Source organism: Haliotis rufescens, unplaced genomic scaffold, assembly GCF_023055435.1.
Source record: "Haliotis rufescens isolate VD_foot unplaced genomic scaffold, xgHalRufe1.0.p SCAF_3, whole genome shotgun sequence".
In the NCBI taxonomy this organism is placed as follows: domain Eukaryota; kingdom Metazoa; phylum Mollusca; class Gastropoda; order Lepetellida; family Haliotidae; genus Haliotis; species Haliotis rufescens.
In genome coordinates, this window is record NW_025964001.1 from 17,265,429 (window position 1) to 17,284,816 (window position 19,388).

Genomic DNA, 19,388 nt, shown 5'->3' on the forward strand with positions numbered 1-19,388 from the left:
CCAGATAGTGTTGTCATATTGTTTTCAGATATTCACACCTCAGCTGGCCAAGTGTGCGTTATCTTGCACATAAGTGTTTCACCCAGGTAATGTGTATACATACATGTGGCTTTCTATCTCCCAATGAATAAAAGGATAAATATATACAAACATAAGATGTCATTACCTATCATTATCATTATTGATAACTTACTTGTAGCTTGCTTCTAGATATTTACCATGTTTTCAACTCGAGTGACAGAGTAATGTCATACTTTTCCTTGACAATTTCCGTGCATAAACTGTGACAAGTTATCATACCTCTACGTCAGAATGATGAGTTCTGATTGGTTCACGTGATCTTGATAAAATACTATGTATCCCACCTTGGAGGCAAATTCATTTCTCAGCGGGAGAATATATCCCCTATACCCCGCCACGAACAAGACATGCTGCACGTGGATTTCTGAAAGGAAGAATAAATCCCTTAAGCCCCGCTTCGAAGCAAACAGCCGCTCGCTTTTTCCGATTCATTGAGAGTCAGGTGACATAGCACTAGTTAATCTTAGCTCAATCGAACAGCAGTTTTCTATCACTTTTGAATTTGTTGAATTCTTTTATGAAGTCATATTAAAACATGTCGGTGAGATAAATTCGTTGTAGCAGTATCACTCGGGGTACCTGTGGTTTTATGCCTCATTATAAAACCTAAGGAGGGACGCATAAAACCTCGTCATATTACTACAATTTATACTGGCCGTCCCTGTGTACAAGTTGAGTTAACATTACTGTATGACGCCTAAATTATATAGTTTCTAACATGACAGCCTGTAAAGTAAAGACCAGTTATCTCCCTTGTATTGCCCAGAAGAATCCCTCCAACTTGGGCGAATTCATACATTGTAGCAGAGACCATATCTGTGTTTTGCCTGGTAGTCGTCGGGGGCTGTGAAGAGTTGCATCCCTTTAGCTGTCACGGCTAAGAATCCCATTTCCATTTCTATTATTATCCTTGGCCTTGGAGCGCTAAATCCTTCTCATTAGTTGACTCTGACATTAAACTACCGTTCTATTTAAAAACGGAAATACTGTTCAAAACGACGAGACCCCACGTCACTCACTCGCTCACTCACTCACTCCGGTTCCTGTAGCAGCCGCCAACATGACCAGAAGCCTTCACCCTCTAAACGTCAACGTTGATATTGTCTATGCTTTCCCTAGCGTCATGACGACTGTCACTTTAACACCCGTTGACCCACTGACCATGACGTCCTTCAGCCAATGTTCCCTGTTGGCTCTGTCCGCAATAGTGATCTCCCACGTGTAAGAAAGAATATTATGCTAATCTTCATAAGGGAGACGAGCAGCTTATTCCGGACAGATGCCCGTCTAGCCTGTCCAACTGTACGTATCTGGGTAGCATCTGTTTTGTCGTATCTGATTGTATGTATAAAATGTTTCTCTGTGCTTTGTTGTGCTCTTAACACCCTCATCCGTTAACCAAGTCTTCACCCTCACCCGCCACACCAGGTCCAACATGGTGATACACCCCAGTGCTAGCATTAGTCTGTCCCCGAGATCTTCCACGCGGGAGCACGCACATTGTACTGATCTTCACCTTCAAACGACCCACCAGGTCCAACATGGTGATACACCCCAGTGCTAGCATTAGTCTGCCCCAGAGATCTTCCACGCGGGAGCACATTGTACTGATCTTCACCTTCAAACGACCCACCAGGTCCAACATGGTGATACACCCCAGTGCTAGCATTAGTCTGCCGCAGAGATCTTCCACGCGGGAGCACATTGTACTGATCTTCACCCTCACCCGCCACACCAGGTCCAACATGGTGATACACCCCAGTGCTAGCATTAGTCTGCCCCAGAGATCTTCCACGCGGGAGCACATTGTACTGATCTTCACCTTCAAACGACCCACCAGGTCCAACATGGTGATACACCCCAGTGCTAGCATTAGTCTGCCCCAGAGATCTTCCACGCGGGAGCACATTGTACTGATCTTCACCTTCAAACGACCCACCAGGTCCAACATGGTGATACACCCCAGTGCTAGCATTAGTCTGTCCCGGAGATCTTCCACGCGGGAGCACATTGTACTGATCTTCACCTTCACCCGCCACACCAGGTCCAACATGGTGGTACATCCCAGTGCTAGCATTAGTCTGCCCCGGAGATCTTCCAAGCTTGAGCACATTGTACTGATCTTCACCCTCACCCGCCACACCAGGTCCAACATGGTGATACACCCCAGCGCTAGCATTAGTCTGCCCCGGAGATCTTCCAAGCTTGAGCACATTGTTCTGATCTTCTCCAGTGTCCGCAGCATGAAGATCATGTTCAGTATAGATATGATTATAGGTACTGTCATCTCGTCTTACACGTTGCACCTGTCGGGTCGTATCATACTCCCCGCCCTCCCCAGAAGCTCCTCTGATGTGATGGTACAGCCTTAAAGACTCGACGTCATCAATGATGCAGTAATTACCATCTGCAGGACCATGTATGCTGCTCGGAGAGACGTCATTACACGACATGGGGCCAGTATCAGAGTGAGTATGTCCCGTGGCTCTGTCACAACGTGCATTCATCTTGAAGCAGTACATCTTCTTCCTGTAATCAAAAAGACAAATATCGAGTTGATGACAACATTCAATTTTAGGGTCTGTTATATTTGTAGAGTTGATTATTCTTAACAATGATTGAGCTGATATCGATAACATTTGTATAAATGAAGCGTTAATAAAAGCTTCTAGATATAAACAAGATCTACTTTACGGTGACTGCTCCTACAAAACTACATTTGGTAATTCTGGGCAACTACCACAAAGTGAGTTGGTCTGGATTTAGGCGACTTGAAGCAATATGTCAGTGAAGTAACAACTGATGATGATTTTCACACATTAAACTCATATGGAGAATCAAACCCGCGCCTCGCCGCGACGAGTCCACAATTGTAACCATAGGGCTACCCAGTCTACCACGAATTATTATTATGTTGGCGCTTCATGGCTTGTTTTAAAACGAAATTAATTGAACAATTAGGATTTAATTTAACGTACCTTTTCAATGTTATAAACACAATTATAACAAACGCAGCCGACACAGCCACGACACTCACTGCCACGCCCACATCTGTGCATGGAACACAAAAAAAGAGATAATTATAGCATTATATAAAAACTAACACTTGGCGCTAACAATTCAGCAACAAAGGTGTTTGATCTATCGTTTGCTCAGAGTGATATGCTTTTAGGGTTCTTTTAACAAGACACAGTACTTGTAGGTAGGCAGACGCCGGGATATAACTGGAATACTGTTATAAGCGGCGTTAAACCCAACTCACTCACTCACTGTAGGTATGCTGAAATCTTTGTTTTACGTGAAGTAAGATATTTCGTACACTACAACCAAACCTAGATTTCAAGATATGTAACATATTTACTTAAAGGGATCGTATTTGTAGACGAGGTCATTAGTGGAGCATAGAAGATCATTACTCATTCTTCTGTGAGTAACATCCCAGATTGGCCCTGATTATGACCACGGGTTTATTGGCACCAAATACATGGGTTCACCAAAGTGTTGCACGTGAACGGTCTGCATCATTTCGAGCTTTCCTCCCAAAGCTGACACGAGTTGGCGATGCACATGTTTTGCAAATCCTTCAATCGACCGAAATCTGCATGAGAGTTTACGAACCGGATTTCGATTTCGTTGCGCGGTTTTGATTGGACTATGCATAGACTCGTTAGTACAGCCAAAATGTAACTCCATAATACCTGCCTAGTTCGGCAAGGGTGGAAGCTGGACTTTTATAGTCAGTTACCTCCCTTGCCTCGGGAAGATGAGACGATCTATGAGGATCGAACAACCCACTTCGTCACTGTATCAGTTGCGACCTGGCACTTTAAGCCTTGAACGTTTCATCATTAATAATCCCTGCTTGTGTAATGTGTTAGATTCATTTAGCCTAGGTTCATTAAACTCGGTATAATACAATAAATGCCCAAAGACAGTGTAATTATTAGATCCAGTACAAGATCGGCTAGTTACAGATAGAAGTCATGTGCATTAGTTCTTATATCACATGTCAGTCATCTGTGAAACATAACGTTCGATATTAACATGAGTATTAAGAAAACCCGTTATTACTAATAACATGGGTCCACAGACGCAGACTCGACTCAGACAAAGGAGGTCTTAATCCACAACTTAATCCACGTTCTACTGAATAATATCTATATTGTATGAATTGTTATCAAAACAGAGAAGAAGGGATTACAAAATATGTTTAGGGTCACTCGGTAATCTTGATCCGTTTCCCATTCGTAATTAAAAGTAAACAAACCCAGTTAAATATGCATCAAGACATTCGTGAATCTTCTGAAACTCCTATTGGTTGAGGAGGGTGATCACCACCAACATACGTAATATGTTACAGTATAATATTAAAGTTTTCATCATTCACCCGTCACATGTGTATCCGGTTGAAGATTGTCTGCCATCGGTGTCACAGAATCGGTGGCAGAGGTGGACACTGGAGTGGTCCCCGGAATGTTGGTGGTCATTGTTTTTGTTGTCATACGCTCTGGTAGCTTTGTAGATTCGGTAACTGTAGATGGAATAAGAGACTTCAATTTAAATATGTAACTATGGTCCATACACATATCTTCAGTAACCCCCTGGTGACTTGTGTTAGAGTATATTCTATTGCTGGTTGTAAGAGGCGACCAAATTGGATAGGATGGTCAGACTCGGCGAGGGACTTTACGCATGATATCGACCACTGGTTAGACTCGCTCAGATTCAGTTATTTACAGGATGCCGTGATAAAATGTGGATATTGATCACTGTGACGTGAAACAAACAACACAACTTACCACTCACTGAGACCTCGGCAAACGACACATTATATTATTACGAACATCACATCTATTCAGTGATACAGAAGTTCAGGTTAGGCTAACTCTAGAAATGGAAACCTGGCGTGTACCCCTCCCTGGTTTGCTTAATGCTTTAGATAGGTTTAGGTGGGTGACATGACCATGGTTACCTGACTGGCATACAGCTGGGTATCTTTCATAACAATTACGCCAGTCCAGGAATAATGTGACACCGTTCCGACGAGCCGCCAGACATTGTCTCGCAAAGTCCTCACCACTAAACTTCCGATCCACTGTAATTCCTATGAGAGGAAGAGATTGTATATATGTGATGACTTGTTCAGTACCATGAACACGGATGACTATATAATGATATACATACCGTCTGCGGTTTTTAAGAATAAAACATGACTAATTTGTTTACATTATAGACAAGGTCATTATTACTCACACGCTTCTACTCAACGATTATAATGTTGGCATTTTGTACTGATGACGTGTACAACCGCACTAACATGGTATGTATTTCATCATATCAAACTTGAAAACAGGTTGTAAATGTTCAACCAAAGACATGAATATGCCAATAGCGATACAATACCATTAATCCATCTCCATTCTGTAAAACGTCTCAACCCAATCCAGTAAGAAGAGTACTTCATCGCAGTTCGAAGATTTTTTGTATTAGAGTCTGTTACTTTAACCAGTCTGCAGTCACCACGTTCCTCTTGCCATGTCTTATTTACATTGTCAACACATACGTTTCCAGAACAGTCGGAAAGCCCAGCTGCATCTGAAATAACCAGAATATGTCAAAGGGTGAATCTTTGCACTTGGATTGATAGCGTTACTGATCATACTGGTCAAGACAAGACATTTATCCCCATCAACTGATTGGTCGAATACGATAACTTGAATTGATTTGTGTTAATGAACTACATGAAATGAACTGGTGCAAATCTGTAATACTATTTAATCACTTAGAAATGAATACTTGGCCAGTTTTAACAAAGCATGGTTCACCTGCCGTCTACATTTGGCCTAAATGTCGTTTGGGAATGTTTCGGACCTTTTCGGACAAAATTATGCCCAAATCGATCAGTATTACCTAAAAACCAATATGGTCGTATGTCATACATAATATTATATCATCTAACTTAAGCTTCAGGAGGAACACGTGTGGAGGATATTTCCAAATTTGACGCATCAGTGATAAAAATGATGTCCGATGCATTCCCTATTTTGACTTGTGCCATATGTTCCCGTGTTTTTTTCACGTGAACAACTGACTTACCCTCACATCTGTATATTACGGGTGCCACCGGTGGGGCAGGGTACTCTCAGCTTTTCGCAAATACCTGGTATCATTACTAATTGGTGGTGATTCATAAACATAGTCGGAATCGCACAATCGACTCTGCTTTATGCAGAAATGTCTATTGGATATGGAAAGGGTGAGGTGAGGTGAGATGTTGTAGCCTTGTGGTTAAAGAATTCTCTGGTCATACTCATGTTGAGGTGGGGTGAAATGGGGCTTAACGTCTCGTTCAAGATTGTTTGCATGTGTGTATGTTTGTGTGCGTGAGGGGGCGGGCGCGTGTTTGTACTATTCTGGGCTTATGCCTGTTTTATAGTCCTACCTAGCCGAATGTTATACCATGCTAAAGTATAACATGGATACCCCACTCCGTATACAGTATATTCAGAGCCGAACAGGGGCGGTAGCTTTGCCAAGTAGTTAAAGCCTTCTCTCGCCACGCCAAAGTTCCGGGTGGGATACAATGTGTGAAACCCAATTCGGTGTCCCACAACATGATATTGCTGGAATAATGCTAAAAGTGCTGTATTGCTAAAAGTGCTCACTCACTCACTCATTCTCACCGAGCCGATGAGTCGTTGTTTGATTCCAAAAGTGCCGCGCGCCAGCAGGGTAACATCAAGTGCCATCTTTTAACGTCGTTATGAAGCGGCCAGGGTTCGAACCACCAACCTTCCTCTCTCTGCCGGCGACACTCTACCCACTAGATCAGAGGGGCAGTCTCATACCGAAGGTAAGGGTTCGATTCCTTACAAGGCCACAATATGTCAAACCCCTTGGATAATGCCCCCATACCCACTCACTTACCGTGGGGTAGAGGTAGCGTGGGTGGATGGGGTGTGGGTGTGAATATAGGGGGGGCAGCGGTCTAAGTTCGCTGTCCAAAGTTAACTGTGCCAGGATCTGCTTATCGAATTGTACATGCCCCTCATTATCTCTGGGGCGGTCGGGTAGCCTAGTGGTTAAAGCGTTCGCTCGTCACGCCCAAGACCCGGGTTCGATTCCCGACATGGGTACAATGTGTGAAGCCCATTTCTGGTGTCCCCCGCCGTGATATTGCTGGAATAGTGCTAAAAGCGGCGTAAATCCATACTCACTCACTCACTTATTATAATTCTAGGCCCATACCATAAAGAATAAAGGTTTCACCACACTGATTTACCTATCTAAGGCCTGCATCACTTTGGTGTTTCCTCCGACATTAAGCTGACACGCTGTAACTGATAAAACTGAAATACTATTTGAAAGGCGTTTACCAAGCTCACCTACGCACTCATTCCTCAACGTTTGGTCATGAAGCTCCAAACAATGTAATATTGTTTAGGTCATAATCAATACCTGTTTACCTCAATAAACTAAACTTTCACCTGAGACAGAAAACAATGTTCATGTTATACAGAGCATAATACCTGTAGGTTTCTTGCATGCAGAGAATCGTTTGGTCTCACAGTTCCCATCGAGGTAGAATGATTGGTAGTCTCGTCTTTCACCCCTTCCTTTCTCTACGTAGCCACACCTTCCAGATAGTGAGACGGTTACGCTCGGCGTACCTACAATAGTATGTAAGAGAAGGACGAAGCATATACAGCCGCTATTAGCAAACCAAACCATTGTGAGCTGATCTTGCCTGGGAATTTATCGAAAAATATATTGTCCTCATTTATAGCTGTAGCTGAAAAAATAACAACTCTCGATACAAATCCAAGACCCCCCAGAATATGTCGGTCCCTTACGTCATATCCACTACACATGCACGGAAACTTATTTACTTGCAAAATGCAGCGTTGACGGATATATACATTCATATATTCTTATTTCAAATACATAAGTTTGTTTGAATTAACTCACTTTTAACTCACTGTTCATGCAATCCTTCTGCTTCTGCATGTATTCGTGCCAGGGAATCCCAAGGAAGTGTTCCGTCAGTGTTTCAAGAATAGTCTCGTGAAAAACGTATGAGCGTCAAAACGGGTCGTTCATACACCAATGAACCTCAGTTTCGCGGTCATGTGACCGACCTTTGGTCCAGTCGAAAAGCAGTATATCGTGTAAACCTCGCATTAATCATGCTTTTAAATGATGACCTCGGTCAAACGTTACGTTACCTCGTTTGTACACAGTTATCGTTGTGTCATCTCCACACAGCTCATTGTAATCCCCGGGACATCGGATCTCTGTCGCTCTCGTCTTTTTAACAATGTCCAAGCTGAGTTGCTTGCTCAGGGGACCGAGACAGTAGCAGGAATCGCCCTGGTATAAGATACAGACATTATATTAAACATAAAAGATGTTTTATCGCAGGACAGTCTCTTTTCGGTATTTTATGTTAATGTGAAGTTCGTGGGATTTCCGCTTTGTGAATTGCCAAGGCGATTTCATCCCATAACTAACTAAACTGACGACCAAAAGTAACTTTACCACAATTTTGTAAATCACTCCAGTTTAAAAAAAGATCGATGCATGAATTAAAATCTATTGAAAAGATAAAAAATCTCAGCGAAATCAACATTTAAAATGACAACCAGACAGCATCAGGATATTGGCATGACAGCTGCCCGAATTGAGGTGGGGTGGCAAAAACAAGCTTTCAGCGTAATAGACACATATCTAAAATCGCTCAAGTTCAAAGACACATTAATAACGTGTATGACCACTCCCTGCTACAAGTCACGCACAAACTCTAATAGTCTGATGACGTCACGTGTGACATTCTCCTTGCAGGGCCTGGATCAGTACTTGTCGGTCGGTTGGAGGATGTGGTCTCTGTCGAGCACGACATCCCAGAGACGTTATTTTGAGGGCATGTCTAGGGAGCATGCAGGCCACGGCAACACGTTGACGTTGTTGGCTGCAAGTAAATTCTGTATGATTCTGGCTGTATGGGTTGTGGCGTTGTCATGCTGATAAAGGACACCACGCGGCAGCTGTTGCAGAAATGGTAGGACATTCGGAGGAAGAATGTAACGCTGAGCTGTCAAATGTTCTATAACGATGACCAGTGGTGTGTTCTCGTGCCCACATACCATACATCCTCCCGATTCCATAACACCCCCTCCACCATACGGCACGATCTCCTAAACGCAACATGTGCCTCCGTTCGTTCTCCCCTTCGCCGGTAAACAAGCTGTCTTCCATCAGCTCTGAACAGACAGAACAGACTTTCATCAGTATAAACGACGCTCTGCCAGACACGTCGCTGCCAATGACGTAGAGTCAGGACCCATCTCAACCATGTTGTGTTGTCAATAACTGTCTTCTGTAAGGTCTGTAAGCCCTAGTTCCGTGAGTCCTGAGTCGCCTGGCCACCCTCTGGCGACTTACCATATGACCTAAGGCATTCGTCGCTGATAATGTCACTGTCAGGAATCGATTCCGGAGATGCAACGTACCGGTCTTCATTGAGCGTAGTTACCCTGGGCCTGCCTGCTCTTGGCCTGTATGATGTCTGGCCCGTCTGTCTGTAACGTTACATCAGGGGCAACCAAAATTTCTAGCAAAGTTGGGATGGGTGGCTCCCATCTGCATCATACCCAGGGTCCGCTGGCGTTGTTAGGGTGTCAGGGTACATTTCTGTGGTGTGTTTTTTTTATCGTGTTAGTTTCTGACATGACGTCCGTATAATTTATTTACCCTTATTGCACGTATTGTTTTGGCTGCCCAAGCGGCTCGTGTTTTTCACTTTTCGCATTTTCGAAAACGTGCTGTGGACGTGTATCACTTTCTGCATAAAGCATTGGTGTGTTTGGGCGATGTGCTTTGCATTGATTAAGTTTGAACTTGTGTTTTTAATTTTTTGCAGTTTTCATCTTTAAAGTGGTAAAGCTTCCTTTGGCCGTGTGTTTAATAATGAAATCGCTAACGAACTACACGTTAATCCACAAAGCTCGATATCCTGGGAATATGTACCAATCTATCCCAGGTCTTCTGCGATATAATTGATCAATTTTTTCTTGTGGGTATTTTGACGTGAAATTGGTTTGTTATGTACAGACAACTGATCAGTCTCCAAGGTCATATTGTACTACAGTATGTTGATGAGATGTTTCCGGTTTATGAATTGTCCAAGGAGATCTTATTCCCATAAATAACTAATAACGAAATCACCAACGAACTGCGTGTTAATGCACACAGCTCGATACACTGGGAATATGTGCAAATGTTGGGAATCGAAACCGAGTCAATGGCGAGATAACTTAACAATGTTTGCACTAGGCTTCTCAAGCAACATCATACTTCTTGATAACATTCTTCAAAATGTTTGGTTATTTCCATTCCTCATAAGATAAGATACAACACTTATAAAGTGGAGGAAAGGTTAGGGCGTTACGTTCCATTTCACCCAAATACATGAAAAGCTTGCCTGAACTTTAACTTACATGTACACACATACTTTAACATACATGTACTCACATACTTTAACATACAGCTTCGAGATTCGTAGCTCTATGATCGCTTGCGAAACGCGCCCAAGCTTAAATTTGGAAAGTGGTTTGTTATCATATAGACCTCAGATCAGAATTGAAAGTCATATCGTACTGATAATTATTATATGTGTTATTGTGTTTATTACTTGTATGTTTTTACAAATACGGTCTTAAGAGGATAATGCCTTGAAGATTTCTTGATTTGCACTCACTGAGTCTGCATGATGTGAAATATATATATAAATTCAATGAAATTTAGTATTAAACATGTCTGAACTAAAATTCTTTTTGTCTTGAGGAAATCAACAATTAGTGTTACTTACCTTCAGACCGAAAAGACCAAATGTATCTCCACATGCCAGATGACAAGTAAATACAGAATTGTTTTCTTTAGTAACAGTAACGACATCTTTTGCTTCAGAAGGGGACATGTATCCGACTCTCGTGTAATATCTGGCCCTGTCCTCTGAAACAATTGGGTTAGGCGAAAGGTGCAATCTCTAATGAAAACAATAATTCAAGCAATCATCATGCTAAATGATATATGCCTACTGATCATGTTAATAGATTTTATAATTTCATGTACGCAGACGTTTAACTTTATATTATTGAAGCAAATATAATAATTTTGTACACATTACTGCGATTTCTCTTTCAGTTATTACGAAAAGTTGTGTGACACAGAAATTGTTATATTACTCAGAAACGTGGGGATAATAACGTGATAATGATATATTTGGAAAAGATTCGCTGTTAGCATGTAAAAAATCCTTATTTCGGTATTTTGATTCCAAACTGTATGATCTATGGAGAGTTTTAAGGGCTTCATTAATTTGTAAATATTTAAACATACAATGTTTAAGATAGTGGCTCGTTATTCTTAAAATGAATGAAAAAAAGAAGTTGTCTGCAGATAGGCGTACAAATGTTTTGTTTATCTATTGATTTGTATATATTTACGGGAGAAATACGTGGTCGTCAAACAGAAGAGATCTGGGTTTGTATCCCACTGATTTCGTTAGGACATTGTTTTTCAATCATTTGGAAATGAAAATTTCAGTTCGATGTCGTATTGAGAATGCTGTTCAGTTTTAAGGTCCACTATATTATTCGTATAAATTGTTAAAAAGTATATTACAGACGACAAAATATATATTGAAGACATAGAAAAAAATCAAAATTGTTTGATTATAATTAGGATTAAAATTTAATGGCAAAGGAAGGAAGAAAAATGTCCATGGAAAGAACAGCTAGAAAATGACCGATGTTTTAAAAAACGTCGTCGGGAAGTTTAAAAACACTTTCCAGGGTCGTTTAGTCCTGACTACAATGACCATTAACAAGAGTGTTAAGTACGTTATATTAAACAAAGCCTTGGTGTTCGTGTCATTGACCTCATCGAACGTGGAAACTGCACAACATACATTAGCGTTATTTGTTTATGAAAATTATTTTAAAAATTAAAAGGGTCTTTATAAAGGCCTTGTAGTTCGTCTTTACCCTCATCATACACCATAGCCTTTGAAATCTTCAAAAGAAAGAGTATCCTTTTGAGTTTATAAGCCTCCGAACAATCATAACACGAGGAGTGCTTACACACCTGGCGTCATCACTGATTTTCAGCGATCTGTTCATATTATTCTCGCCACTAGTCTGCCTTTTACACACAATGGAATCTGAGCCTGACGCTTTGGAATTGTATATAATTATTTAAAAGATAAACCTACAAATCCTGAATTACAAAACCGAGAAGCAATCCCGTTTGTATTGTGTTCTTATTTGCATGAAACAAAAGTATCCAAAATGACACCAATGTCACACAGATTTGTATAATATTGTAATTTGTTATATGCTAACTTGATCCATATACAGTGATTTGGTTTGTGTTTAACGCCCGCTATGAACAGTGTCCCAGTTATATCAGTTTTAAGTGGTAGGACACCCATATCCGAATTAAAAGCCTGAACGTTTCCGACCTTAACCAAAACAACCAAGAGAAAAACTAGATCATCTCAAAAATTCAAAGAAAGTTTGGGTGATGTTTTACCTGTCCATACCAAAGACGAATATTGAAATCCGCCAACCCAGTACACCTTGTTTTCCTCAAGTAAGTTTTCCAGCTCATTAATTGACTTCTGAGGTACAAACAGGTGCCCGCCTGAACTGGCGCACGCTTTGACTGCTAACCACCATGGACTTTTGGCTGTATTTTTGTTACTGGAATATGATCCATTACCGGTGATGTTAATCCACTGAGCTGAAACAGAATGTTGTTAAGTGTTATTAAATACAGAGATATTGGCGGAATATGTACCCTGTTGTTCTCGATAATAAATGTTGTAGTGAGGGTTTAACGCCGCTTTTAACAGTATTCCAGTTATATCGTGGCGCGTCAGCTGAATTTGGGAGGAAAGCCCGAAGTGATCAAGGTCTTAGACGTTTACCACTTCGGTGAAACCCACGAGCACGGATATGGTGCTGACAAACCTAGAAACATAATGGAGTCGAACCGGGATTCGAAACCATAATCATAGGTTTCTGGCGTGCCCAAGGGACGCAACTCTGCTGAGCGAATCGCGGCGCCTTAGACGACTGGGCCACGACTGTACGACTGTAAACAAATGAGTGCCAATGAGGAAGGGTTTCTCTTCTCGATAATAAATGTTGCATTTTCGAACATTATTATATATTCTTTAGAATATGTAAGCAAACGGCCCGGATGTGTCCAAACACGTGTAAATGCCCCCCTGATACCAAGGGTGGAATTGAAAAGAAACAAAAATTTGTATCCATACATGAGTTGATAATGATGAATCGGGAAATGCTGATTCAATCTGATGAATTCTATTGTAAGTACGGATAAGATATATGGATGAACAACTTCTTTATTACAATTAGGAGCGACGTTTCGAAATAACCATAACACCGTTTTCAAGCAAGTGATGTACGGAGTATGGTTGACAAGTATATATATACAGGATAGGAGGCAGTGTTTATACAGTTCACACACACATACACACACACTCACTCACACACACACACACACACACACTCACTCACACACTTACACACACACACACACACACACACACACACACACACACACACACACACACACACACACACACACACTCACACACACACACACTCACACACACACACACACACGTGCATGCACGTCGCTATGTAAGTACAATAATCTTGGACGCGACTTTAAACCCCATTTCACCTCACCTCACCTTATACAGTTGAGTGAGTTTAAGATGCAGTTACACTGGAGTGGGAAAGCCTGTTATGTACACAGAAGGGTAAAAAATATATAAACAGCCCAACATTGATGAGTTTTCAAAAGAAGTCACAGCATTCAGAACACAATTAAAACCACAGGAAAACCACCATCCAACCACAAGCTAGAACCATCAGGAGCAGTGTACCACATTCCGTGCAATTGTGAGCAAGCTTTTTTTGGCGAAACATCTAGGCCTCTCAAACCCCGAGTTAAAGAACATCAAAGTTCAGTCTCCAAAAATGACTCTAACTCAGCTCTATCAGACCATATCCATGACAACCCAAGCCACAGCACCCAGTGTAACAAAGTCAAAGCCCTCGCCACCTACCTCAAAGACTTCAAAATCAGAAAACTACAAGAAGCTATCAACATCAAAAGACTTCAACGATCAATCAACCGTGACCAAGGCTACTACATAGCATCGGCGTACCGCTAACTAATCAAAGACCCCAGTCAGTCATAATCCTTTTGTTGTTTATAGAAGAAGAAGATGAAGAAGAAGAAGAAGAAAAATAGTTTATTTAAGTGTCCAGCGGTGTAAACATAACATTTCATCAATTTATACAGGAGGTAAAATATATTGAAAGATATACATCGCCCGGCCAGCGTGGGCCTATTAGACACTAATGTTCTTAAAAGCACTGCAAGTGCTAAAATAGTTATAGTGGACAGTGATGAATTTATTTATTAATGGTGCACAAAATACGTGATAAAAATAAAATACTCGTAAATTTATAACAAGCATTGCCATACAATGACATGTTTTATAAAATATACAGAGGCATACAATACTAGAATGGGTTTATGACACGTTGTTATATAACCTACGTTTGTACATGGATTTAATTAGTGCAGCTACAGAATAGGATAAATTATCGCACTTCATAAGGAATGTGGTTTGATCTACAGGGGTCATGAGACAAAAAATTGGGCAAAGAGACGAGGCATAACCCCAAACATATCCTCGTTGATCTGCATAAAGATTACACGTTGTTAAGAAATGAACCTCGTCTTTATATTACAGGCTTCACCCGCCAATATGTTTTACCCTTCTGTGTACATAACAGGCTTCTCCAGTCGAGTGTAACTGCATCTTAAACCTACTCTACTGTATGAACACTGCCTCCTATCCTGTATATATATTTGTCAACCTTACTCTGTACATACATCTATTCCAAATCTCAAAATTCCCAAATTCTATATAAGCAACCCCTAAACCCCCCTCTTGGGTTGCACAGACCACTTTCGCCCCTTTCGGAAACACATTAAATGGCCTGGCCGGGCCCGTGTGCGAAATACGCATCAGTCGGAAAGCGCACGTTAAATCTCCAAAGTAAGTAAGTAAGTAACTGAGTACATCAAGTGCTTGAAAACGGTGTTAGAACTTACACCGAAACGTCGCTCCTAATTGTAATAAAGAAGTTCCTCATCCATATATATTATCCTTACTTAGAACTCCAACTTCTAAATGCCTCTCAAAGAAGTTATTTCTATTTTAATTTGAAATATTGATGTAGTTGTAGACTATAAGATCCTACTTACATTTCTGCCCGGAACAAACAGAGGCACACCACAAAAACACGCACACTGCTTGGAGCATCATATCAACTGTGCCAACTATGAACTCGCTAGTTTTGCCTTATAGGGAAGTTTAAGATTAAGTGTGAGGGCATATGCACGAGGAGCTGTATCAATAGCAATGATTCATGTCCTGGGTCAAGAGTATTGAGTTTAGAATGGTACATGTAGCTTCCTGCATTCGTCATATCTCGTACATTTGAAATATTTGTTATAGAGCACAGTCGTCAATAGTCATCTCCGTACTTCAACTCTAAAACGGATATTACAAATTATTCTCATATATGTATAGCAGGTATAGCTTAGAGTGGATACAGATGATGGATTGATATTATGATACTGAACCGTTAAAAGAGTCGAAGCATTACCAACGTGTATCAATGGAAATACTCGTACATTTAAGTTGAGATCATGCGACACGTCGCATGCCCATAGCTTGTATAAACATTACCCTGGTCAGAGGATTAGTGAATAATGTTAATACCTATAGTGTACATAAAATGTATGTAATTATAAATATGTATGCCAATATCATCTACTGGAGAAAACAAAACAAGAGATTCCAGTGTGTTAATTATGTAAAGTTATGAAACTTATCTAATCATATCATCTCAATATTCGTCCCAAGGTGATAATTCAACTACAAACTCGTCATCAAATTCTGCCCAACTCGGGATAAGAAGTAGACTAACACTAAGTCATGAAAACATTTTTTTTTTAAATAATTACAATTATTTTCCTCTGCTGTTTTCATATGTGGAATCAAGGAAAGTAGACAGGTTTTAGTTTTATCTAGACTTGCGAATCGGGTGGTCAGGCTCGCTGACTTGGTTGATGCATCCCAGTTGCCTGGGTCGATGCCCATGATGTCAATCACTGGACTGTCTGGTCCATACTCGATTATTTACAGGCATATTGCCTTAATATTGCACAGTGATGCGTTTAATAACAAACAAACATGACACACCCTGATAAGCAGCATCCGACTTCACATCCCCATGTTCATTGTAGAATCCGAAAACACTTGGTACCAGTATCAGTTTTCTCTTCCTCTTCCTTGTAGTTTTCGATTTGAGCTATCACTGTCATACATACATCTTAAAATGTCTCGCCGAGATGAAGAAATATCTGCAACAGTGACCACAAGGCATTTCAATACAAATACAATACATTTTCTACCACTATCAAATATATTTTACCAAAAGTAAATGTTATGAAAGTTGGTTCACTATGTCCATTTATGTACAATGTTATTTGCTGAAACCCGAAGTAATATCTTCTGCACTGATTTTACAATTTTATAGTGACTGAGCTGGATTTAACAGAATTTGGAAAAAGTCACACTGCAGCATTTCAGCTTAACATGGGAGGAAGCTAGTTTGATGAAACCCACGAGCACGGTTATTCCGTGATAATAATAAATACTATTATCAAATATCAAGAGCGAGTGGAATTGCATTAGAATTGCATTAACCCCATTATACATGATCTAGTTCGATTAAAATGTTAAGCGTGTACTTTTTCATAGGACTAGTTTTTAAACACACTTTAATAGATTGATGATCTTGCTACATGTGTTATACAAATGTGTTATGTGTTCGGAATTTGAACATTGACACTATTTCCAATGTATGGTGCCCGAGAGTTAGATTGATTATCATGAGGGATTTTTCGTCTTGTGATCATCATCGCCATTGATTATGATTGGGATATCTTAAACCCCCTTTTTGAACACCGGGTACTTAAGTTTTAGACGGATTCCAAGACCAACTGAAAATTACCAAACCATCTCCAAAAGATCCTTATGCTTGCCGTAAGAGGAGACTAACGGGATCCCAATTGCGTGGATCGATGCTCATGATGTCAATCACTGGATTGTCTGATCCAGACTCGATTATTTACAGACCGTCGTCATATAGCTGGAATATTGCTGAGTGCGGCGTAAAACAACAAACCAATGAACCGACCAACAAAACGATACATCATCTGCAAATTGTGCCGTATTACTATTTAGAAGCAGGTCCTCGAAAATGTCATTGATCATGATATTGAACATTGGACTTTTGTGGGGTATCATTGTCTCCAAATCATGTCCTGGGCCTTGTAGACATCAAGAAGGACACACACACACACCACTGTGTGTTCATAGCTTTCGGCCATGGGAGCCGTGCCAATTTACACAAGGTACACAAAGTACGTGATCTGCACTACCAGTTATTCGGACATTCATTTTCGTGGAAGTCTTGGTGGCTGAGTGGGTTATATCGCTGACTTTGAGTGCTGTCGATGAGGTGCCTCACTCAGTGTGGGTTCGAATCGTGGACTCACCCCCCAAAAAGTACGAGAATCTGAACTTTACTGATAAAGTGTTATCCCAAATATAACATTTGTTACATTTAAATTGTTCAACATATGCTTTCTGACATTTTGTAATTAGTTGTCCAGAGTCTCTCATTACCGATAAAGCCGATCGTTTTTGCCTTGGATATTAGTTAATGGTGTGAATTAATATTGATATTAGAAACATATTATTGCCAGCTTGATTGTTTAGTACTACGAACAATATCCTGAAACATGGCTCGTTAGTGATATGGGGCGGTCGGGTAGCCTAGTGGTTAAAGCGTTCGCTCGTCACGTCCAAGACCCGGGTTCGATTCCCGACATGGGTACAATGTGTGAAGCCCATTTCTGGTGTCCCCCGCCATGATATTGCTGGAATATTGCTAAAAGCGGCATAAAACCAAACTCACTCACTCACTCACGTTAGGGATATCCCCGTCCCCTTCAGTGTCGCTTCACATACCTAAATATATCTTTAAAAGACTTGAGATGAAAAGTACTTCATGCGCGAAAACAGATCTAGAGGCCATTTGGTGCGAGAAGTCCGTGCGAAAGAATATAATACACAAATATAGTAAAATAAGCCAGTATTTCACACTAGGTATTCTACACTCACTTACCATTAAGGCAATATAGATAATACTGCCAATATAAACCAACATTATTGATAATTATCAATGCCTATGGGTCGCATCTCAGGACAGTGAATCCCGGCGCCTTAAAAGTTGGAGCATATGTGCTGGACTACCTGAGTTCCATTTGCCGAGAAATACACAACACAGAGTACAATCAAGAATTTATTACAAATGTAATTCTACACAGATGTAAAAAAATAAATTGTTCACAAAGATGTGTTGAGCTTCATACCGTCCCATGACCTTGACGAATACTTTCATACAGCTATATTTCTTGTGTACAGTAATATAGTGGTCGCGGGATGTCTTCCTTGATAACGAAAAGTACACGTCGGCAGTACCTATAACGATATAACGTGTTAGTAATAACAGGTTAGAAAATACACGTTACTGCACATACAACTTTCCACACAAGCTGTGGCTCAGCTGTTGAATCGTTTTCTCAGAGGACTTTGTTGGTTCCTGATAATGTATGGATTCATATCCGTGGAATATTACCTACTCACCGTGGAAACCCTACTCACCCACTCCTAGCGAATAAGTAGATGGGTGAGTGAGTATGGTTTTACCCTGCTTTTAGCAATATTCCAGCAATATCATGGCGGGGGACACCAGGAATGGACTTCACACATAAATTGATGAAACAGGACGGAGGTGCTACCCTGGAGTTTGCGAGCTTGGTTTAACGACGCTTCGACCATTATTCCGGTAACACAACAATCTCATTAAAATAAGATCTTAGTAATCGCTACCGCTCAACAAAGATCTGAGGACATCCCATTAGGTGAGGTGAGGTGAAATTGGGTTTAACGTCGCGTCCAAGATTATTGCACTTATATAGCGACGTGCATGCACGTGTATGTGTGTGTGTGGCTGCTTGTACTAGTCCGGACTGATGCCGATTTATAGTGCTAGCTCACT

At 40.8% G+C, this 19,388-nt stretch overlaps 1 protein-coding gene across 1 annotated transcript; it reads right to left on the minus strand.

Moving 5' to 3' along the window:
• Nucleotides 1-390: 390 nt before the first annotated feature.
• On the minus strand, nt 391-17,339 carry LOC124125500. The gene is made up of 10 exons (XM_048403841.1): nt 15,457-17,339; nt 12,673-12,882; nt 10,949-11,091; nt 8,307-8,451; nt 7,611-7,751; nt 5,485-5,676; nt 5,054-5,185; nt 4,469-4,612; nt 3,060-3,132; nt 391-2,610 (listed from the first exon to the last, which is right to left on the minus strand). The coding sequence occupies exons 1-10, from the start codon at nt 15,515-15,517 to the stop codon at nt 1,542-1,544; spliced, it is 2,310 nt and encodes a 769-aa protein (XP_048259798.1). The 5' UTR covers nt 15,518-17,339; the 3' UTR covers nt 391-1,541.
• Nucleotides 17,340-19,388: the final 2,049 nt, after the last annotated feature.